Source organism: Danio rerio, chromosome 2, assembly GCF_049306965.1.
Source record: "Danio rerio strain Tuebingen ecotype United States chromosome 2, GRCz12tu, whole genome shotgun sequence".
Classification (NCBI taxonomy): domain Eukaryota; kingdom Metazoa; phylum Chordata; class Actinopteri; order Cypriniformes; family Danionidae; genus Danio; species Danio rerio.
In genome coordinates this window covers 15,720,880-15,745,990 of record NC_133177.1, presented here as the reverse complement: position 1 = coordinate 15,745,990, position 25,111 = coordinate 15,720,880, and the positions used below count along the sequence as shown (strand labels likewise).

The 25,111-nt window shown below is 43.0% G+C and overlaps 2 protein-coding genes across 3 annotated transcripts in view; one reads left to right on the top strand and one right to left on the bottom strand.

The window, feature by feature from the left end:
• Window positions 1–25,111, top strand: part of dynlt5 (dynein light chain Tctex-type family member 5) — a 64,142-nt gene that overhangs the window by 2,042 nt on the left and 36,989 nt on the right.
• On the bottom strand, window positions 4,373–7,880 carry LOC141377915 (uncharacterized). Its single transcript, XM_073924033.1, has 2 exons — window positions 6,443–7,880; window positions 4,373–5,163 (listed from the first exon to the last, which is right to left on the bottom strand). The coding sequence occupies exons 1-2, from the start codon at window positions 7,353–7,355 to the stop codon at window positions 5,105–5,107; spliced, it is 972 nt and encodes a 323-aa protein (XP_073780134.1). The 5' UTR covers window positions 7,356–7,880; the 3' UTR covers window positions 4,373–5,104.

The window sequence follows — 25,111 nt, the reverse complement described above, 5'->3', positions numbered from 1 at the left end:
AAATATGAAAGTAGTAGTGTTAGTGATGGGTCGTTCTTGAACAATTTGTTCATTTTGAACAAATCTTTAAATATGACTCGAGAACTACGAGTCCTCTCAGTAAGTGATTTGTTCATTCTCGCGTGCACACATTTGTGCAGGTGGTTTTGTTTATTTTTCAAGTCTTTTGAGTCATTCATCACGTGAAAGACTAATGCCAATAATATGCATTTAGAGCCAGAAAAAGATTTGATCCATTTATCACTCAAGTTCTCTATCGGGTTTGAATCATTTGTTTATCACGGAGAGGCAGAAGCCAGTCATATATGTTTAGAGCCGGAAAAAGATTTGATTCGTTCATCTCTCGAGTCTTCGGTTTGAGTCATTCGTTTTTCTTACTTGACTTGACACTACAGCAGAATTGGCTGTAGAATTTAGTAAATGGATCCAGATCCTTTTTAGAGACGGGTGCATCATCATAATTAATTATTATATTATTATTAATAATAATATCATTATATTATTATTATGTGCATTTCTGATCTTAAACTGTAGCTCCAACGTACACTGCAATGAGAACCTCGGTCAGTAATACTTATGTAAAACTGGATTATTGTTGTATCATGGATCATATATGAGACTTTTCATAAAATTATCAAACAATGTGTACCTAAAAAGCATTTTTTTTTTCAAGTAAATGAAACCATGCTTTTAAAAAATATATTTTGTTTGTCTATTCACTTCCTTGCTATCAGAAAACAAACACTAGGCTAGACTATATAAGTTAATCAAACTCTACAATTACAAGTGATTTGTAATTTGTTCATTTTTACCCCATTTTTTATTCAACAATGTTTTTCTATGCAGGCTTTATGTATTGGTCTAATATTTGTATAAAAAAAAGATTGCATTTACATTTACTTATTTAGCAGAATCTTTTATACTGCGACCAACAAGTAATGACAAAAGAAGCACTTCAAATCATCAGAATTCAGAAAGAAGAATCAGCCCATCCAAAGTTTGGGAGCTTGTGTTTTTGAATGGTAACATACCTTAAGCAAAGTCCAACAAGTTAAGCCACAAAGTGTTGTTTTAAAGATTTAAAATTATATTTATTTAAAAAAAGCCAAGCTTGTGTTATTTTAATATTCTATGGTCAATTTGTTAAGCTCATTAGACTCTGTGGCTTTTTAATTTTTATATTTATTTATTTTTCATTTATATTGCTCATAAAAAATCCATTGGGAATAGTTGCCCTATTTGATATTAAGCTTTTATGACACAAACGCGTTATTTAATTTTAAGCTTACTTGTTTTATTTACTAAAAAGCCTAGCTTGATGTGCACTATTTTGTTTTCCTTTTGTTTTATTATTGTGATTTTAAAGTAATCTCTTATAAAGCTTTTCTGGTAAAATAAATAAATAAATAAATAAATAATAATAATAATGAAACAATAAACAACAATTAAATGGTGTTTATAGTGTTTCTAATACCTGCAGCATCATATGTTACAAAACAGTTTGATGAAGTGATTTATTCATTTGCGAATGCGCATGTTGTGTAGTGCGGGAGAAGATTAGTTAATTTTTCGAGTTTTTTATCAGGTTTGAGTCTTTTGTTCATTAGTGAAAGACTAAAGCCTAGCCAATCGCATGCATTTAGAACCAGAAAAGGATTTAATCCGAGTCCACGGTTGAGTAGTTCATTCAACATATGCATTTAGAGCTGGAAAGAGATTTGATCTGTTCTTTTTTCGAGTCCTCGGGTTTGAGTCATCTCTATTTAAATGCTGTCACGTGATTAACAAATGACTTAAAAACCAGAAGACTCGAAAGGTGAACTAATCATCGCTCCTATCGGCTCAGACTGTGTACATCAGTTAAGGTCATATGTGACTGTAAGTGTGAGGGTGACGTGAACGATCCACTCAAATTTAAAGACATGAAGAAGTGAGCTGAGCAGGTAAACAATGAATTATTATGTTCTCTTTCTTATAGCATTATATTTATGACTTTGTAGTGTGATCAACCTTTGGGCTAGTTGTATATGTGTTTGCGACGGCCCGCGACCCACAAACTCACTACTGCCACCTGCTGTGGCACCCTGTGAGCTTCGAGCGGTGATAGTGCGCACTACAGAGTGGTGCGTGTCAGAATGGTTCCCGTGCCGCCGTGAGTAATTATGTAATGGACCCGGAATGGGTTCACTACCAGGTGTGGGATGCCCAACACCAGCAAAAAAAAAAATAATAATAATAATAAAGAGTTCTCAAAAATGATGGCCTTATCCCAGAAGTGTAAAAAAGATGGTTTATTTACAAGGATAACGCAAAACAGTCCAGTGCAGATAAATGTACAGTGACCTATTTCCCAAAAGGTATGTACAAAAAAAAAACAAAGTAACAACTCAATAAAACAAAAACAAAATACGATATATACAACACAAAACAATATATCTACAATATATATGAGAGAAATCTATGTCACACAGACAATAGATTGATAAAGGGAATTGCTTACGGTTCTGCCACAACACGCTCGCTAGCCAGGTAAACTGACCCCGTTTCTTAGTCTGCCGTCTCCTTTTAAAGGCTAGACTCCGCCCCCTTTTTGGAGCATACCATAAACAGGTAAATTCAGGTAAACGTCTACATCACACCATTAAACATTTAAATGTGGCATCTCTAAATATAAAAGCACACAGCTACTAATAATATCTGACATACATACATACATAAAACAACCAACAATCAGAGGTTTAATGACATATATCGCTCCTCTACAACGCTGGCTGTACCCTACAAACACAAACAATTGGTACGGTTGGCGCTTCTGTGATTGGTGCTGCCATGGCGCGGCCGGTGACGTCATAAGCCGGCGCCATTCGCTCGCTCGGTTTGGCCGGCACAACACTGAAGACCAACTTTCCCGGACAAATGACGAAACAAAAACACAAAGACACGAACACAAAGGTGTGTGTAAATGTATGCTTAATGTTAACCTGCGGGAAAATGGAGATACTGTCTGGGAACCTTGACAGGTAGTCGGCTACAAGATTACTCCTCCCAGGGCAATGACTGATCTTAAATTGAAAGGGCTGCAGAGATAGGTACCACCGAGTTACTCGAGCATTGTGGTCTTTCATTGAGTTGATCCACGTCAGTGCCCGATGGTCTGTCTGTAAGTCAAACTCCCGCCCCAGGAGGTAGTATTTCAGGGATTCTAGGGACCACTTTATCGCCAGACACTCCTTCTCCACTGTAGAGTAACGCGTTTCCCTGGGCAACAGCTTCCTACTCAGGAATACCACAGGTCGCTCTCGTCCAGCTGGTCCTTGGGCCAGTACTGCACCTATCCCTCTCTCCGATGCGTCTACTTGTACAAGGAATCTTTGAGAGAAATCCGGACTCTTCAGCACAGGTTGTGCACACAGTCTCTCTCTCAATACTGTCCAGGCCTGCTCACAGGCTTCAGTCCAAATGACTGGGTTCTTTGTACCTTTGTGGAGTAAATCAGTCAAAGGTGCTGCAATTGCTGCGAAATCAGGGATGAAGCGACGATACCAGCCCAGTAGTCCTAGAAAGGATCGAACCTCTTTCTTGGTCCTAGGTCGTTGGCTTTTCTTGATCGCTTCGACTTTATCTACCTGCGGCCTGAGTCCACCATTGCCCAGTATATAGCCCAGATAATTAGTCTCACCTCGTCCCCATTCACATTTCACCACATTTAAGGACAGGCCCGCTGCTTGTATCTTCTCCAGGGTCTGTCTTAAGTGCTTTAAATGATCCTCCCACGTGTGACTGTAGATCACTACGTCGTCTAGGTAAGCAGCTGCGTATTCCTCACAACCCTGGAGAACTTGGTCCATCAGGCGTTGGAAGGTAGCAGGTGCCCCATGTAATCCAAAGGGAAGTACCGTGAACTGGTATAGCCCAACAGGTGTTCTGAAGGCAGTCAGGGCTTTAGATGAGTGATGGAGGGGCACCTGCCAATAACCTTTACACAAATCCAGTGTGGTTATGAAGCGGGCCTGCCCTATTCTCTCCAGTAAGTCATCTATTCTAGGCATCGGGTAAGCATCAAACTTCGACTGTGAATTTAATTTCCTGAAGTCCACACAGATCCTCAGTGATCCATCTTTCTTCGGCACGATCACAATAGGACTGCTCCACTCCGATGATGATGGTTCTATCACCCCAAGTTGTTTCATCGTCTCGATTTCTTCCTTCAGTGGCTTTAGCAGTTTCTCTGGTATACGGTATGGTCTTTGCCTTGATGGTGTAGGGTCTGTTAAGTGGATGGTATGTTGAGTTACCTCTGTCCTGCCTGGTCTCTCCTGGAACAGCAAAGGGTACTTGCTTAGTAGCTCTTGTAACTCCTTTTTCTTGTTTTCCTCCAGATGATTCAGCTTCAGTTCTGCAGCTTCTCTCGGAGTAACCATTTCTTCAGCAGGTTCTTCATCCTCCTCCTTGACTTCTCTCACCATCAATGTCTTCTCTGGTTCCTTTCTCTCTTTCCACTCCTTTAGCAGGTTCACGTGGTAAATTTGTCGAGTCTTCTTTCTCTCAGGTTGGAGTATTTCATATGTCACTGGACCCATCTTCCTGGTGATTTCGTATGGCCCCTGCCATTTTGCTAAAAGTTTGTTCGTTGATGTAGGTAGTAATAACAGTACCTTCTGTCCAGGTTGGAACTGCCGTAGTCTGCTCTTCATATCATACCATCTCTTCTGTTTTGTCTGTGCCTCTTTTAGGTTCTCCATCGCCTGCTCCCTGTAGGTATCCAGCTTGTCTCTCATCTCCAAGATGAACTTCACAATGCTGCTGTCCTCTGCCACTGTTGGAGATTTCGTCCACGCCTTTTTAAGGATGTCCAAAGGTCCCTGGACTGGCCAGCCATACAGCAGCTCAAATGGTGCGAACCCGGTGGATGCCTGTGGCACTTCTCTGTAAGCAAACAGTAAGAATGGTAACCACTTGTTCCAGTCTTTACCTGTGTCTGAAACGAACTTCCTCAGCATACTCTTTAAGGTCCCATTGAAACGTTCAACCAATCCATCAGTCTGAGGGTGGTAAGGTGTTGTTTTCAGAGCTTTGATGCCTAGCTGCTGGTGAAACTGTGTCATTACCCGTGACATAAAGTTTGTTCCCTGGTCTGTGATGATCTCATCTGGGATTCCAACCCTAGAAAACAGTTCAGTTAGAGCTTGAACAACTTTTGATGTGGTCACTGTGCGGAGTGGGAAAGCTTCGGGGTAACGAGTGGCGTAGTCGCAAACGACTAGGATGTAGCGATGTCCGGCACTACTTCTTTCAAGTGGCCCTACTATATCCATAGCTATGCGGCGGAAGGGGGTTGAAACAATGGGAAGTGGCTGTAATGGTGCTTTGTCTCTGTGGCGCACTGCACTGGTAGTCTGACATGTGCTGCATGTGTTGCAATATGTCTGGACGTCAGTGTACATGGTTGGCCAAAAGAAACGTGTACTGATGCGTGCATATGTTTTCTGAAATGCTAGATGTCCTGCCCATGGTAGTGTGTGTGCTAGGTGTAACACAATAGAACGGACAGACATGGGTACAACCAAACGTTTAACCTCTTTGACCTGCACATACAAAACATCATCAATGATAACAAAATGTTCATCATTCATAGTCGCATTGTTTGGGTTCTCAGCTCTTTTAAACAGTTTTTTCAAAGACTCATCATTTTTTTGCAGCTCAGAAATGTTTTCTGGTATTTGCCAATTCTTAGCTTCTAAGCCGTCTAATTGTGCTTTCTTAACTGGCGCACCCAGTTTTTTTAACAGTCTTTTCTGTTTTCTAGTTTTTCTCTCACCCTTGGTTGCACCTTGCAGTAGACTATCATCCAAGTCTGGCAACGGTAGCAAACCAGTCTTAGCTTGAGCACGTGTCACAACAGTCAACACATTTTCAGTTTCATTTAGCCCTCCACAGTTCATTTTGATAGTCTTGCTACACAGTTCATTCAAAATTGGCAGATCTCGACCCAAAATCATGTCAACTGACAAATTAGTGACAACGGCTACATTCAAAAGATACATTTCATCTTGAATATGAACAAGCACTTCAGCCTTTGGATAGCTTTTAACATCCCCATGAATGCAGCATACATCTGTGGTATTTGCGTAGTCAATATTGTTTACCTGGCATGATTTAATCAGGGAAATTGAACTTCCTGTGTCTAGCAATGCTTTAAGTTCACGACCGTTCACCACCACATTCAACATATCAACACTCTGAGACATTAAATAGTCACTGTTAGCATCACCCTCACGTGGTACGTAGCACATACCCGTTAGCTTAGGCTTTCTTGCTGGGCAAACTGAGGCTTTGTGTCCATATTGACGACATGCATAACAGATCAATTTAGGTGTCAGTTCAGTCTCAAGTTCCTGTGTATGTCGGTTATCAGTATTGTGACGAATGTGTCGTGTACTACCTCTTTCAGGTTGCGTGCGCAGACCGGAGCGATGAGCATTAGCATACTGCTGGGCTAACTGTGCTGCTGCCAGTCCTGTGCTTGGCTCATGTTGTTTTACCCAGATCCTGGCTTCCGGTTTCATGACCCGTAGTAGTTGCTCCAGAATAATCTGCTCACCGATTTCCTCCACCGAATGAATGTCTGGTCGAATCCAGCGCTGATATAGATGTTTCAGGCGATAATACGTTTCTGTCGGAGACTCTCCTTCCGGCGTTGATGCTGCTCTAAAGCGCTGCCGATAGCTTTCCGCCGACACATTGAATTTCTGCAACAGAGAGTCTTTTAATTGTAAGTAATTATCAGCACTGACCTCATCCATTGCCAGATAAGCCTCCAGCGCTCGACCGGTTAATAGGGGTACCAGCCGACAGCTCCATTGCTCCTTGGGCCACTGCCATGTCTGCGCCAGACGTTCAAAGCGCCGTAGATAGTTCTCCATGTCGTCACCCATCTGAAACGGTGGCAACGGCGTTTCTGGACGGTGTGCAAACTGGTCCCGGTGATGTGATGGAAGTGCGGGTGGTGGTGGGGTAGGTGGTGGCAGCGAAGACTCCCCTGTGTTTTCTCTTTCAGGCTCTGGTGAAGGGTTGCCTGTTGGTCGTTCCGGTGCTGCCTGCACCGCCTGCTGGACCGTCACTCGCAAACCCTGCAGTTCCCGAAGAAACATCTCTTCTCTTGTCTTTTGTGCTTTGAGGAAATCCCTCATCAGACTCTCCATGCCTCCACTGGACTCCGTTGAAGGATCAAGGCTGCTGTAAGGCTCTGTAGCTTCCTCATCATCCTCCGATGACAGCCTACGCCAAGCTGCGTCCTTCACAGCGGATCGTAGCCCCGCCTTTCGACCTCTCGTTGTCCTCTTCCGGGTGGCCATCCCACTTCTGACACCAACTGCGACGGCCCGCGACCCACAAACTCACTACTGCCACCTGCTGTGGCACCCTGTGAGCTTCGAGCGGTGATAGTGCGCACTACAGAGTGGTGCGTGTCAGAATGGTTCCCGTGCCGCCGTGAGTAATTATGTAATGGACCCGGAATGGGTTCACTACCAGGTGTGGGATGCCCAACACCAGCAAAAAAAAAAAAAATAATAATAATAAAGAGTTCTCAAAAATGATGGCCTTATCCCAGAAGTGTAAAAAAGATGGTTTATTTACAAGGATAACGCAAAACAGTCCAGTGCAGATAAATGTACAGTGACCTATTTCCCAAAAGGTATGTACAAAAAAAAAACAAAGTAACAACTCAATAAAACAAAAACAAAATACGATATATACAACACAAAACAATATATCTACAATATATATGAGAGAAATCTATGTCACACAGACAATAGATTGATAAAGGGAATTGCTTACGGTTCTGCCACAACACGCTCGCTAGCCAGGTAAACTGACCCCGTTTCTTAGTCTGCCGTCTCCTTTTAAAGGCTAGACTCCGCCCCCTTTTTGGAGCATACCATAAACAGGTAAATTCAGGTAAACGTCTACATCACACCATTAAACATTTAAATGTGGCATCTCTAAATATAAAAGCACACAGCTACTAATAATATCTGACATACATACATACATAAAACAACCAACAATCAGAGGTTTAATGACATATATCGCTCCTCTACAACGCTGGCTGTACCCTACAAACACAAACAATTGGTACGGTTGGCGCTTCTGTGATTGGTGCTGCCATGGCGCGGCCGGTGACGTCATAAGCCGGCGCCATTCGCTCGCTCGGTTTGGCCGGCACAACACTGAAGACCAACTTTCCCGGACAAATGACGAAACAAAAACACAAAGACACGAACACAAAGGTGTGTGTAAATGTATGCTTAATGTTAACCTGCGGGAAAATGGAGATATGGAATGGATGACTGGATGCGTGCGAGATGACAGGGCCCTTTGTCACTAGCAGCATACTGAGAGGAAAAGGAGAGGTGAGTAGACATATGTATGTGCGTATGTATGTGCGTGTCTGGGAGCGTCTGTGGGTGTGTGTGAACCAGTGCGGTCGCCAGAGATAAAGGGAAGAAGCCCGGCTACTTCACAGTGTTTGGAAGCAATTTATAACATTTTGATAATATTTCGGCAAATTAAACAAAATGACTCGAAAAAAGATCCGGGTCAGTAAAATGATCCAAACTTCTCATTGGTGTTCATGTAAACATACTCAATGTTTGACTCAACCACACTGTCAGGGCTTTGTAAATTTGGCTTTGTGAAGTGAAATTGGCCAAACTTGGTGGAACGCGTGTCTTGAAAGGTTGAAAACCCATCCTACAACACCGGTAGTCCTTTGTTTCAAATGCATCTCACAAGCTGCAGCACAAACTCAATTGTACATCTTGACATCTTTAGCTTTTAGTTTAGGTCTGCCCTTCTGCCTTTGGATGGTAGCATTTTTTTCTTATAGTTATTTGTTCTGTCTCTGGGACAAAACCTGGTACAAGAATGCTAAAGTTTAAAACAAAAGTGAAACCATCAACTTCCTTTATAATTGCAAATACAAGAGCGGCAGTTTACAGTGCATTTACTGTATGGTTAATGATTTCAGAATTTAACGCGATTTTGAAATGGATGTGTGAACTTCAATTCTATGTGGAAACTTCCACTATGGGGATTTCGTCAGAATCCAATCATCTGAAAGAGTACAAAAATGGGCCAGTGAAATGCCAATGAGTTGGCAGCATCAGCATGTAGTGTGAGCCAGGGCTTTTATCAGGCCAAGCCGGGCCAATTGCCCGGGAGGTTGAGCTGTGAGGCCAAAATCATGTCGCGTTTCCACTGTCAGACTTGTAGCTTGCAGCGCGTCATGCACACCCCGCCCCCTGAACGTCCCCCAAATCAAATGTCACACAACTTGCCCTCTTCAGAAGGAATCAGGCAGATAAAGCACACCATCGCATCATCATGAAAACATTAAAATTAAGACAACTTAAACAAAGAGTTGACACGCTACTGTACAGCATTACATTATATGTCTACACGCACATGCCTGTGTGTCCTCATTCATCATTTTCATTTACTTTTCAACCGACTGTTGGCATCATGCATCAAGTGGTTTCGTCACTAACAGAGGGACCCAGCACAGTGAGTGCACCCATCCATAATATAAAACCACAGAAATTCTCCGTTAATAACTCGGTAGAAAATGTATTTTAAAAAATCCTTGTTTAGATAGACACTGACAAACATTTAGCTCAAATGCTCCGCAGAGACCAGAAACATATTATTTTTTCCTTATAGGCTATATGACACTTATAGGTCATTCCCCTTTATTTAAGGATGTTGCATATTATTGTGTGATCTTAGGTAAAGGAATGTTTTTCAGCATTTAAGAGCAAGTAATAAAATATAGTTAATTAGTTAATATTAATTAATGCATTTATTAACATGAACAAACAATGAACAATACATTTACTACTGTATTTGTTCATGCTAGTTAATGTAAGTAAATGCAAGTACAGTAGTTCAAGTCAAAGTCAAAGTCAGCTTTATTGTCAATTCAGCCACATGTACAAGACATACAGAGAATCGAAATTGCGTTACTCTCAGACCCAAGGTGCTTAACATTAATATAAAAATATACATATAAAAAATAGTAGAGTTTAAGAAAAAAAAGAAAATTTACAGTATATACATTGCACATAAATGGGTCTAAAAAATATACATATGTAATAAAAATTGTAAACAATACAGTGACATTAATGGCATATAGCAATGAGTGCAAAGTAAACCAGAGTTGTGCAGATAAAAAACAGTATAGTGCAAAAAGAACTTGTAAACATGATAATTGTGATAAAGTGACAGTGATATATTGGGAGGTAGTATATGTGTCTGCATAAAGTGACCAGTGCAGATGAGTGTGTGTGTGTGTGTGTGTGTGTGTGTGTGTGTGTGTGGTGTGTGTGTGTGTGTGTGTGTGTGTGTTTGTGTGTGTGTGTGTGTGTGTGTGTGTGTGTGTGTGTGTGTGTGTGTGTGTGTGTGTGTGTGTCAGAGTCCAGAGGTGCGAGGGGATGAGGTGCGTTGGGAGGGAGCGGGGAGCAGAGCTGGGAGAGAGTTCAGCTTCCTGACAGCCTGATGGATGAAGCTGTCTTTCAGTCTGTTGGTCCTGGCCTGGAGACTGCGCAGTCTCCTCCCTGATGGCAGCAGACTGAAGAAGCTGTGCATTGGGTGGGTGGCATCTGCTGTTATGCAGAGGGCTTTACGGGTAAGACGTGTGCTGTAAATGTCCTGAAGGGAGGGGAGAGAGACACCAATGATCTTCTTCTCATCTGTTCTCACTATGCGTTGAAGTGTTTTCCTGCAGGATGCATTGCAGGTTCCAAACCACACAGTGATGCAGCTGGTCAGGATGCTCTCAATAGTGCCTCTGTAGAAGGTGTACATGATTGGGGCTGGTGCTCTTGCTCTTTTGAGTTTGCGGAGGAAGTAGAGACGCTGCTGTGATTTTTTGGCCAGTGCAGTGGAGTTTTTAGTCCAGGAGAGATCCTCAGTGATGTGTACACCCAGGAACTTGGTGCTGCTTACATGCTCCACAGTCGCACCGTTGATGGTCAGGGGAGCATGGAGAGTGTGCTCTTTCCTGAAGTCAACAACAATCTCTTTCGTCTTCTCCACATTCAAAAAGGGATTGTTGTCTCTGCACCACTCGGCCAGACGGCTCACCTCACTTCTGTAGTTTTCCTCATCGCTTTTGTTGATGAGACCCACCACTGTTGTGTCATCCGCAAACTTGATGAACAGATTGGAGTTGTGTGATGGTGCACAGTCATGAGTGAGCAGGGTGAAGAGGATAGGGCTCAGAACACATCCCTGAGGGGCCCCAGTGTTTAAAGTGATGGTGCTGGATGTGTTACTGCCGGCCCGTACTGCCGGCCCGTATGGCCCGTAGTTCATTGTTAGTTCATATTAACTCAAGGTGCATCAACTAATGTTAACAAGCATGGACTTGGATGTTAATAATGCATTAGTAAATGTTCAATTATGATTAATAAATTATGTACATGTGTTGTTCATGATTAGTTCATGTTAGTAAAAGCATTAACTAATTAACCTTATTGTAAAGTGGTACCAATATAGCCTATATTTCGTTGCGCTCAGCTTTTCTCTAATAAAGCTCTTCATCTCAACACTTGTTTGAAGACACAACACATTTTGTATTTGCAGTTTTCCCCAATGCGTTTGTAAAGAGGCTTTGCGCAAGAGTGGATGACAAAAAAAAGGTTGGCTAGTTTCTGCTTTCACTCACCCAAAAAATGCTCTGTTTGCACAATTTGATTAATATCATCGTATCCAAATACTTTACAAATAATATTTTAAACCTTCGCCGGTGTTTATTGTTTTTAGAAAATATGTAAAATCTTTATTTTTCAGATAGGCCTTTGTAAAATGAAAGTTTAATATGGGTTTAAAATGGTTTAATTTATGTATTGTATATACCTTTATTGTTATATCTATAGCTTTTGTTTGTTTTATATTGTTTTATATTTATATTAATCTTTAAATTATTTCAGTATAGTTTAGGCTATTTTATCAAGACATGACATTATTGTTTTGAGCCTATTAAAATGGAAACGTAATTTGTTAAGTTTTATGTCTTTCTGTTGTATTTATATTGTGTAATATCTTTTAGTCTCACATTCACATACAGGCATCTAAACGCACACAAACACACCTTTTAAACTTGACAAAAACTCGACAACATTTACTGGCTGCTGTGTCTTTAATATGGTGTAAAGATTATTATGCAATATTGAAATATCAAGGAGGACGCAGCAAAGAAAGTAAATTCTAAATTAAAACTTCATTATATTATGCAACAGCCTTAGATTTAAAAGGGAAACATAAGGGCAATCATATGCAAAAAGACCCATAGCCTATAAGGCTAGATGTTTTCTTTCCATTATTTATTTATTTATTTGTTTGGTGCATATACTTGTGTGCAATCGAAAAACTAGTGTCCGCCTCTCCTTTCACTCCGCCCCGAAGTCCCAGCTGGCCCTCTTCGGCCCAAGGTATTGGGCGGGCCGAAAAAGGCTGGCCACTGGCCCCAAGAAAGCCCTGCTTTGGCCCGATTAGGCCCCGGAAGTGACAGTGGAAACGCCACTGGCTTTAGCTCAGCCTGGCTCGCTTGCTTTAGGCACAATAGTGGAAATGTGGCTATTGATTATGCACAGGGACAGGGTGCTCCGGCACATCGACTCAGGTCAACCGAGAAAAGAGCAAACTCGTCCCCATGCCACAATTTTAATGACTAATGCCACAGTCACACTAGAGTTTGAGCTTCACTAAAGAGTTTGAGATTAGACATAAAAAATTTAACAATTTGTCGATATTTAACATTTCTATACTGTGAGGTCATAATTTGATCCTTGATTGGTCTCACGCAGTCACGTGATGCGATTTAGCAGGTCAGAATTCACCATGCTTAAACTTTGCAAAGCAGCAAACTGCAAAACTTGACGCCCGAGCTTGCTTTTTTTGGTCTGCTGTATTTGCATGCGTATGAATTGAAGTCTATGAGGAGAAAAGTGCAGTGTGACTGCGACTTAAGCCCTGATCCTAATCATACACACATACAAATTTTATCAAGGTCTAAAAGTTACTACAATCTACAGGTATTGCTACTAAGAATGCGTGTTTCTTCACGCGCAGTACTGCAATTTGTTACCCGCAGTCACACACTTTACAGTCATAAAAAAAGACATCTTTTCATTAAAAAAAAAAACAAAAAACCAACAACATTTCTGTGCTTTACACAATAGCCACCAGGGATCTGTTCTTCCTAGCTCGCTTAAATGATCTTAGATGATTTGTCAGATCCTGGATCTTTTAATCTTGATAACTGATCCCTGGCTAATTTGGTTCTTCAAACAAGTTTGCGAATCAGATTAAAATGTCAGAATGAACTGATCTGAGATCACTGCTTGTGTTGTAAAGGACTGATCTATCGATCCTCGAAATCATGATCAGCAATACAACGATTGGCTGATGGCACAGCAGCGTAATGACATCAACTGATTAATATTCAATTATCCATGCGAGCTAAAGTACATTAAATTAGCAGTAAACGGTTTGTTAAATATAATATGCAATAACTTACACCTTGTTGTGGGCTGCATGCTTGTCCATTTAATGTGTCAAGAGCTATTTATTTAGTTTTACAAAGCGGCCTTTCATATTTTCCTTTTCCTAGTCATATTAACTGTAAAACCTGTTTATTACTGCATAAATGTATTATTGCTTTTTTTTTTTAAGTTACATAAGGTGCATGTCTATTATCATACACAAATTACTAAAGCGATAAAAAAAAAAAAAAAAATACATATATATATATATATATACATATATATATATATATATATATATATATATATATATATATATATATATATATATATATATATATATATATTAGTGCTGTCAATCGATTTAAAAAAATTTACTAATTAATCACACTTTTAAAAAAAATTAATCGCGATTAATCACGATTAATCGCATTCAAGATACTGAAACGTGTAGTTTTGGCTATTCAAATGTTAAATTAATGTAAAAGCAAAACAAAAACTATTTAAATTCTAAATATAATTGTTTATTCGAATTTTTGTTTAACTTGTAACAGATTTCTTCATGTAAACAACATACCTGCAATAAACCATCAAGATCCTGCTTGACAGCCATAATTATTACAGAAATAAAACACAGGCAATGCCATTTGAATTTCAAAACAATCAATGCCAATAAAGAAAACATTGATTTCCAAGTTGGATTCTAAGTGGACTGCAAAAAAAAAAAAATAAAAATACAGGCATTGCAGATATGGAAAATGGAAATTAATAATAACAATAAAGTATTGAATACAAACAATTGTACTCATTGTAAAGTTGTATTGCTGTGACATCCTAAGTCTCCCAGAAGTTGCGGGAGTATTCGCAAATGCACAGACTCCCGGATGCCCGCAAATAAATGATAATCTCCTGTAAATCTACCAAATGATTATATACAATTGAAGTCAGAATTATTTTCATAGTATGTCTGATAATATTTTTTCTTCTGCAGAAAGTCTTATTTGTTTTATTTCAGCTAGAATAAAAGCAGTTATTAATTTTTTAAGCCATTTTAAGGTCAATATTTTTAGCCCCTTTAAGCTATAATTTTTTTCTTATAGTCTACAGAACAGACCATTATTATACAATAACTTGCTTAATTACCCTAACCTGCCTAGTTCACCTAATTAACCTAGTTAAGCCTTTAAATGTCACATTAAGCTGTATAGAAGTGTCTTGAAAAATATCTAGTAAAATATAATTTACTGTCATCATGGCAAAGATAAAATAAATCAGTTATTAAAAAAATTGTTATTAAAACTATTATGTTTAGAAATGTGTAAAAATCTTCTCTCCGTTCAAAAGAAAATAGGGAAAAAATAAACAGGGGGGCTGATAATTCTGGGGTGCTAATAATTCAGGGATGCTAATTCTGACTTCAACTGTAAATGTGCTGTATTCTGACCAACCTGCTCCCTTGTTCGCAAACGTAGTTGTGATTGTGCAGCATTTTTTTGTGCGGCTTCCACGGCCAGGCCTTTTCTTCTTTTTATGCGCTCCCTCTCTGCTCCTCCTTTCTGTTTACGTTCCGTGTTTTTGCCTGACTGAAGTTTTAGCTAGTATCATAAGTTATATGCAAATAGCAACGTCGCTGAAATGATTGGACCTTATGGTAATCGCGCTCGCCTGATTCGTGATTTGAGGTGTCCATCAAGCTGCAAGCAGCCTATGGCATGTCGAGGTGAGGTAATCGATGGCACGGCGGCAGGCCAGACTGACCGTCAGGCCACCGGGAAATGTCCCGGTGCTCCTGATGGCCAGTCCGCTATGGCGAGTGGATAGTGCCACGGATAACCGAACGAAGGAGACAATCTCGCCATATTCCGCCCCTGCCGCTCTTCAGGGACGTCGTGTGCAACTCACCCCCACCAGCTCTTTATGTACGTCTCGCGCACACACGCCCCTACTCAGATGTGTGTGTGTGTGTGTGTCTTTAAAATCAATTCAAGATGGTTACAGTTTCAAAACAAATATTCAAATAACTTGCATACATTCTCTAGTTTAAGGACCAAGTAATTTTTTTAAATCCATTTTATTGATAATTTTTATGGAAATATTGCAAGAATGTCAATGTGGTGTAACAAAAAAAAATGGTACCAAATAGTTTATCGTGTTTAAAAAAATTGAAAGTCTCAATGAAACATTGTATCGGCTAGTTTGTCATAATTTTACATTAGGCATATTTAATAGTAAATAAAGTTAAACATAGCACAATTGTTCTAAATATTATAATTAATTTGATGAATTTTGTTTGTCACCTCAAATTTCTGATGGTGTAGCCACCATTTTTTGAGCCATTTTGTTAATATTGTTTACAAGACAGTTAGACTGGAAATTGGATCACAGAGAAGAACTCTTGATAAGACTAATTGCTGCATGCAAAGGTTAGCAACTCTCTTTAAAATGTGAGATACTTTGACCTTTTTAAGGTATGGTCAGCTATTCTTAGTTATGCGTGTCAAATGGTAAGACCCCAGAAATGCACTGATAATTGATCATTTAAAAAAAAAAAAAATTATATTTAAAAGTTACATTTGAAAAATTTCCACTAAGCCCATGTGCTTACACAGATATTGATAATGATGCTTATCAAATTTGATTTTAAATTGAAATGTCAAGTGGTGTAACTGGTTACACCATTTGACTTCTATTGCAGGAGTTTTTCTGTTGAGGGCCAATTTAGTCAAATATCATTAGTTCATGATGCTGATTAAAATGCAGTATAAATTAAACAACTATTTGGAACTATTTGTGTTCATAGTGTGGATTATTTATTTGTTTTTGTTTGATAAAGTGGTGCTTAATCCCCAACCTTAGTATTAAAGCTCTGTAAACCTAGAATAAAATATACTGAACAACATGAATGTTTTTTTAAATGTTAATCTATGTTTATATTCACACAATATAATGTACACACTTTCTTATTCACACACATTTTTACACTATGGCCAATTTAGTTTCTCCAATTCACCTATACCGCATGTCTTTGGACTGTGGGGAAAACTGGAGCTCCCAGAGCAAACCCATGTCAACTTCACTTAGTAAGCCCTCCTGGTCCATCTGGAACTCAAACCAGCAACCTTCTTGCTGTGAGGCAACTTTTGAGAGTCAACAATTTTTTTCTTCTTCCTGAGAGTCTCATTTCTTTTAGTTTGGATAGAATAAAAGCCGTTTTTAAAATGTTTAAACAGTTTTTAAGGTCAATATTGTTAGCCTTCCTAAATATTTTTTTCAATTGTCTACAGAATAAAGCACAGTTATTCAGTAACTTGGCTAATAAATCTTACTTGCCTAATTAACCTAATTAAATTTTTAAATGTCACTTTAAGCTGAATACTAGTGTCTTATCTAGTCAAATATTATGTGGTGTCATCATGGCAAAGCCTATGGGAAAAAAATCAGTTACCAGAATTTAGTATATTAAACTGTTATGTTTAAACACTTGAAGAAAAATCTTTGTTAAACAGCACTTGGAAAGTTTTTTATAATTAAAGAAATAATAAAATAACATGGGAAAGGTAACAATTTTGACGAGCCTCTATTGACTGAATGCACACAGCCTAAAGTTTTGGAGGTTTTCATAATTGATGAGCTCGCTGTTGTTGTATTATTATTAACTAGAAGTGACTCTGAGGAACTTTAATGATGAAAAGTTGTGAAGAAGAACGTTCGAGGTTACTGAAGTAACCCTTCGTTCCCCGAGGAGGGGAACGGAAGCACTATAAGTGGATTTGATTGTAAAATCCACGCATTGGGAGGTTCGGTTCAGAAGCTACTCGTCTGAAAGAGTATTGAACGGGCCAATTAAGAATGAATTGGCAGCGCAAGCCTGCGCAGGTGAGCGGCATAAGCAATCAACTGAGTATATAAGCTCACCTGGCGCCAGCAGACGCTATCCTTTTTAAGCTGAAGAGACTTTTAACAGCTAAGGGACAGTCATTATGGCGACGGAGTATAGTGCTTCCGTTGCCCTCCTCGGGGAACGAAGGGTTACTTCAGTAACCTCGAACGTTCCCCTTCGGGCAGAACTCCAGCACTATAAGTGGATTTGATTGTAAAATCCACGCATTGGGAGCCCATTGAAAGCGCCATAATGACTGCACCTTACCAACACCCACCATGAGAGAGCGGTCAGGCAAGCGTGACGCACCCAGATCACGAGAGGCGTGGTCCTCCAACGTGCCCTTGACCCTAACTTAACCTACTTCAAAAGAAGTTTTACGGAATAGGTATCTTTTTTGGGAGTCGCTAGCGTCTAGATAATTCTAGGAATACACGACAGTACGTTGGGAAGCGTGCAATCCCGATAGGGAGGACGCTGCGGAGGCCATCCGTTACCCAAGGGGGGATAGATGGCAGAATTTACATATGGACTAGCCCTAAAAAGGGGGAGTACGCATAGCAAAAAAGTGGTTAGCGGAGAGGGAAGACACGGGTCCGCCCAGGGGGGGGGGACTTAACCGTGGCGGTATAAGCATATGGGATCGCCTAGTGGGGATCACGCATAGCAGGCACCTTTACCCAAAACGCGGGCTGACCAGCGGGCAGACCTACAACGTAGTGGGCCAGCAAGTGACTCCTCCGCTGAGTCAGTGCTGGGGGCCACGGAGGAATCTGCAGGGCTCACCTGATGGGGAACTTTACTGACAGATAAAAAGGCGCACGTATCTCCGTGTTAGGGAAAATGGCGCAGCAAGCGTGTTTCAACACCCTACCGAATTGTTTCCTCAATCACCAAGGGTTACCTAATACCCTTGAGGAAACCGGCTCCACTCGCAGATTGTAAAACCTTGCAAATGTGTTGGGTGTCACCCAGCCCGCAGCTCTACAGATGTCTGTTAGAGGGGCGCCGCGTGCGCGCGCTCGAGAGGATGCGAAGCTCCGAGTGGAGTGCGCACGCGCTCTCGGGGGACGCGGCTCATCTCGGCTCTGATAGTGAAAGAAAGGCATCCACAATCTAGTGGGAACTTATTTCGGTACGGCACTTCCCTGCTGCCGACCGCTATAACAGACGAAGAGCTGCTCAGATGATCTAAACTCTGAGTGCGGTCCGGATAATACGCAAAACGCGAACTGGACAATAAAGAAGGGCTGGGTCTGCCTCCTCCGAGGGCAGCGCTTGCAGGCTCACTACCTCGTATTAAAACGGAGTGGTACCTTGGGCACATATCGCGGGCGGGGTCTCAGGACGTGAGAGAAGCCAGCCCAATTACAGGCACGAGTCACTGACCGAAAAATGCCTCCGGGTCCCCGACCCTCTAATCGATATCAACGCGACCAGCAGAGCTGTCTTCAGGGACAGAAAGATACTGAGTCGAGGATCGAAGGGATCTGACGCGGCTTGTGTAGCGAGGGCGAGATCCTAAGAGGGCATGAGAGGGGGCGGGGTGGATTAATTCGCTTAACGCCCCTGAGGAACCGGATGATGAGGTTATGCGTTCCCACGGTGCTGCCAGCCACCGCGTTATGAGAGCGGAGATGGCAGCCACGTAACCTTGAGTGTGGAGGGCGACAGCCTGCTCTCCAACTTCTCTCAGCGTAAAGAAAGCACAACGCTGATCTGGCAAATTACGGGGATCTTCTCAGCGAGAGACACACCATTCAGTGAATAGACTCCACGTCAGGGCATAGGCGCGCTCGGGGAGGGGGCTCTAGCCCGAGTGACGGTATTAGCCACCGCAATCGGAGGTTACCTAAGTCTTCCTCGCGTCTAAAACCAAAGATCGGCGAGGGTGCCAGGTGGTGCCCTGTCCCTGAGAGAGTAGGTGCTCTCTCGAAGGGACTGCCAGGGGAGGGCTATCGCGAGGGAGAGCTCTGACATCCAGGTCCGGTTGACCTGGACCAGCAACCTGTTCCTCGTCCTCCCTGACCTTGCACAGTAACTGCGCGAGCAGGCTCACTGGGGGAAATGCGTATTTGCGCGTGCCCCGAGGCCAGCTGTAAGCCAGTGCATCCGTGCCGAGAGCACTCGGTCAGGGAAAGAACAACTGGCAATGAGCGATCTCGGGGGAAGCAACAGATCGATCTGGGCTTCCCCGAATCGCGCCCATATCAGCTGAACAGACTCGGGGTGGAGTCTCCATTCTCCAGGACGCAAGGCTGCCGTGAGAGCGCATCGGCTGCACGGTTGAGCTTGCCTGAATATGAATGGCGTGCAGCGATTTCAGCCGCGGATGACTCCAGAGGAGCAGACGGCGGGCGAGCTGAGACATGCGGCGAGAGCGCATACCCCCTATACGGCTGATATACGCCATCGCCGCCGTACTGTCCGTCCTGACCAGCACGTGTTGCCGCTCCAGCACCGGAAAAAAACGGTGGAGAGCGAGGAACACTGCCAACAGCTCCAGGTGATATGCCAATGCAACTGGGTACCTTTCCACAGGTCCGCAGCCGCATGCCCGCAACGCACAGCCCCCCAGCCTGTGTTGGAAGCGTCTGCTGAAACTACAACAAGACTGGACGCCTGTTCTAGAGACACCCAGGCCTGTAGGAACGAGGGGTCGCTCCAAGGGCTGAGGGCGCGGCGACACAGCGCAGTAACAGAGACTCGGTGTGCGCGCGCATGCCATGCGCGTCTGGGGACTCGATCGTGATCAGCCAGTGCTGAAGTGGTCTCATATAGAATAATCTGAGCGGCATGAAGCGGCTGCGGATGCCATATGCCCCAGGAGCCTCTGAAATAGTTTCAGTGGGACCACTATTTTACTGTCGAGCTCTCTCAGACAGTACAGCATCAGCTGAGCGCGCTCTCCGGAGAGGCGCGCTGCCATGGTGACCGAGTCCAACTCCAGCCCGAGAGAAGAGATCCTCTGCACGGGGGCGAGTTTGCTCTTTTCTCGGTTGACCTGAAACCCCCACAGGTGGAAGTGCCAGAGCACTTTGTCTCTGTGCATAATCAATTGCTCCGAGAGAGGGCAAAATCAGCCACTCGTAAAGAAATCGAGTATGCAGATGCCCGCGAGCCGAAGGGGCGCTGAGGCACCCTCCGCGGGCTTGGTGAGGACCCGCGGAGACAGAGAGAGCCCGAAGGGGAGGGCTTTGTATTGCCAAGCTCGACCTTCAAACGCAAACCGCAGAAACTGTCGGTGGCGAGGAAGAGTGGAGACATGGAAATACGCGTCCATCAGGTCTAATGCTGCAGACCAACCCAGAGGACGAACGCACCGGAGGATGCGCTTCTGCGTGAGCATTCTGAACGGCAGCTTTTGCAGGCAGTGGTTCAAAACGCGCAGATCTAGGATTGGCCGTGACCCACCGCTCTTTTTGGGCACGATGAAGTGTGGGCTGTAAAACCCGCTCTCCATCTCGGCTGGAGGGAGCGGCTCGATTGCATCCTTTGCCAGGAGGACAGCAATCTCCTCTCGCAAGACAGGGGCGGACAGGGGGCTGACCCTGGTGAATACACACCGCGACTTGGGGGGCCGTTTCACGAACTGAATCGCATAGCCGAGTCTGATTGTGCGTATGAGCCACCGCGAAGAGCTGGCCCGCGCTAACCAGGCAGGCAGAGCTCCCGCTAATGGACTCATCGCTACAATCGCTGACGTACCAGCAGTGGGGCAGCGCGGAGTGGGTGTGCTGATCCGGGAAGCTCGCGGGTCCCACGGAAAAGCTGGAGGTGAGATATTTGCTCTCACTCCGAACCCGAGCTCCGGAGGGGAGGCTCGAGGGGTGGGAGAAAGGAGACCGTTCTTCCAGCGCTCGTGAGCCACTGGCGAAACGCACCGAATCTGCAAGCTAGAAAGCATAGCGTCCCAGACTGGCAGATTTCGGGCTGTCACATCTGGGGAAGTGAAAAGTGCCCTTTCATAATGTTTTCATGGCAGTAAAAGTGCCGTTGGAAATGGGGCCCCGCCCTCCAGCGGGGAAAGAGCAAGTTCCCTCTTCTCCAGATGGCCTGTCCCAGGGGCGCTTCGCGGTCCGTTGCCGGACTTAGTGGCGTTCTGGGCAGGGGGGCTGCCTGCTTCCGAGGTGCCCGACGCGCTCGCTTCGCCGGAGGCATGTGCGGGGGCGGAGCAGCTCTCGTAGGGGGGCGCCTTCGGCGAGGAGCAGGTATGAATGGCACGGCGGGCGGAGCGGGCTACGGACCGCCGATAAGACATCACCCACCAACTGCTCTCTCACCGCCTTGAATTCCTGGGTGAATTCACAGACAGTGTCGCCGAACCTGGCTGGGGATATGGGGAAGTCAAGAAAGCGGACTTTGTCGACTTTGCGCATATCAGCCAGGGGTGGCGCTCCTGGACCACTAATGTGGACATCGTCCTCCCCAACGCACACGCAGCGGACTCAGTAGTCCGAAGAGCTAAGTCGGCGGCGGTGCGAAGCTCATAAGCCTGGGTTGGACCCACCCTCGTGCAGCTCGGCCAGCGCCTGCGCTTGGTAGCGCTGGTAGGTGGCTATCGCATGCAAGGCGGAAGCAGCCTGGCCCGCAGCTATGTAAGCTCTAGCTCCGAGGGAGGTAGATAACTTACAGGCTTTGGATAGGAGACGAGGCGGACCCCGCCAAGAAGAGGCGCCGCGCGGATTTACCGCCATCGCGCACTCAACCTGAGGAATCGCCACATACCCCCTGGCTGTTTCACCGTCAAGAGTGGTTAGGGTGGAGGGACACGCAGCACGAGCATAAAAAAGTGCTTTACAAGACCGCGTGAGCCTACTGTGCACCTCCGGGAAGAAGGGAACGCCCCTCTAGTCGGTCCGGCCGCGGAGCTGGGGGATAAACCATCTCCAACCCACGGCCGAAGCAGCCCGGGAAAGCACGGCTAACATGTCCGTTTCAGGATCCGTAGTGACAGCGCTCACCAGCCCGAAGGGGGCGAGCGGGTCTGGATCATCATCGGACAATGAAAGCCCACCCTCCGATGCCGCGGTGGACATCTGGTCTCCGGTGTCATCGGGCGTAAGGGCTACCATCTGTTAGACGGATCGCTTCCCCCGCCCGAAGCTTGGATGGAGCGCTTAGAGGAGCGGGAGGTCCGCGGGCCCGTGGGCGACGGATTATCTCTCGCTGAAACCCTCAGATCTGCCCGAGTGCCCGCTGCAGAGCAGGGGACAACTGGGGTGGTTCGCCCTTTTGCAAAGGCTAACCGCGATCTTGCGCAACAGTCATGGCATCGCAATGACGACATGAACTGCCCGCGAGCAGCGCATTAACATGCTGGACCCCCAGACATGTAACGCAGTGCCCGCGCCCATCATCCGAGGACAGGAAACCACCGCATCCAGAAACGCACAGTCGGAGCGCCGTCCTGAAAAGGACTTGCTGCACGACTGTGTTGCTCTTTCTATGAAGTTTGCAACTTTATACGCACCGCTCTGGAGGACCGGACCCAAAGAACGCCAGGCAAGGGAGAAACCCAGCTCGACCGTCTGCCGCTGCGTGTACACACTCTGGACCGGGAGAATGCTCTCGTTCGCTCAGAATCGCTGGTCACAGCAGGAGGAACCCTCATCGACTCGATCAGAAAGTCTCTGAAGCGAAAAGGATAGCGTCTGCTGGCGCCAGGTGAGCTTATATACTCAGTTGATTGCTTATGCCGCTCACCTGCGCAGGCTTGCGCTGCCAATTCATTCTTAATTGGCCCGTTCAATACTCTTTCAGACGAGTAGCTTCTGAACCGAACCTCCCAATGCGTGGATTTTACAATCAAATCCACTTATAGTGCTGGAGTTCCCCCCGAAGGGGAACTCAGAAATTGCTAAACAAATTGAACTCAGAATTATTAAACCACTTTTTATTTTTTTCCCCTCTTTTTTAAATAATTCTCAAATGATGTTTAACAGAGCAAGGAAATTTTCACAGTATGTCTGATAATATGTTTTCTTCTACATAAAGTCTTATTTGTTTTATTTCGGCTAGAATAAAAGCAGTTATTTATTAAAAATCACTTTAAGGTCAATATTATTAGCTATTTTAAGCTATATATTTTCCTCTAGTCTACAGAACAAACCACTGTTATACAATAGCTTCCCTAATTACCCTAACCTGCCTAGTTAACCAAATTAACCTAGTTAAGCCTTTAAATGTCACTTTAAGCTATATAGAAGTGTCTTTAAAAATATCTAGTAAAATATTATTTACTGTCATCATGACAAAGATAAAATAAATCAGTTATTAGAAATGAGTTATTAAAACTATTATTTTAAGAAATGTGTTGACAAAATCGTCTCTCCGTCAAACAGAAATTGGGGGAAAAGATAAACGGGGGTGGGGGCTAAAAATTCAGGGGGGTTCATAATTGACTTCAACTGTATAAAATAAATAGGCTGTGGATAAGTTAGGAGGACACTCATCAAAATTCTTTCCATGTTTTGTTGTCGGTCAGTCATGTGTGTTTGCAAAATTGGCCTTTAATTCTAGCACCAAGGCAGCAAGAGAGCAAAAGTTTTTACGTACTAGTCTTTTACGTACAGTGTTTAGCAAATTGCTCCTAAATAGCATAAAGGTAAAATATTTTGTATTATCATCTACTTATTTTTATTTTACTTAAAACAACTAAAAGGAAACAGTGTGATGGAAAAGGTGTTAAAAGCTAAACATGTTTCTTTAGTTTGTTATCATTCTATTGATGAGTGCCACACATTTAATGTAAAGGATGTTATTACTTTATGTATTAAAGTTCAGGTACTTGGTTTCATGGTTCTAAACACATTTGTCAATGACAATCCCACCCCCTCAGATATAGTTCCTTAACTGTCATTACAAAATGAGACATGAGTACACTGTTCATCGCCACAAAGATTTCTTGTTATTAGACATTTTGGTCAGCATTTAAAATAAGTTAAAATCACTTCAGCTGAAATTGTTGATTATTATTTTTAATTTTAATTGATTTTAATTGTCATATAAATAAAAATAAAAACACATAGTTTAGTGTATAAAATAGTTTTTAACAATTTTTACATAATTTGTCAAAGATTATTTAGAAATCAGATGTGTTTTTAGCATGTGTCCGGCCAGAAATTGCAAAAACTCATAAAATTTTTCATTTAGAGATAACGAAAATAAAATACATGTTATTGTGGTATTTTAAAAAGTATTTCTTTCGGTGTGTACACTTGCATATCATCTAGGAGGAGTAAATTATTTATTATTTCACAATATTTGGCAGTTACACCATTTGACATTTTCAGATACATTCAGTCTTACCGTTTGCAAAAAAATGGTGCAAATGTTATTTTTTATTACATAAAATCAACATGAATACAATCTGTACATTTTAAAATACCCATATATATATATATATGATATATATATATATATATATGTATATATAAATGTTATATTTTAATTATATATATTAAAATGTTAATTATATATAACTTTATTTATTTTATTATAAACTATAACTTCGGATCAGTTTTGAAGAACGAAATCAAATCGTCAATAACCAAATCCAGCTAACTGAGTAATCCACGTACGATGAATGGACCCCAGGTGGCTGGGTTTCTCTCTTTATTTATTTTGAAGATAACATACGTATTTGTATTCACATATGAATACAACAGAAAGACATAAAACT

Excerpts from the sequence above, each read along its gene's own strand:
- LOC141377915 (XM_073924033.1), bottom strand. The coding sequence starts at position 7,355 with ATGGCCACCCGGAAGAGGACAACGAGAGGTCGAAAGGCGGGGCTACGA. Across the intron at positions 5,164-6,442 it reads GCGCACGCAACCTGAAAGAG|GGTTGGAATCCCAGATGAGA; the intron begins GTAGTACACGAC and ends ACTGTTTTCTAG.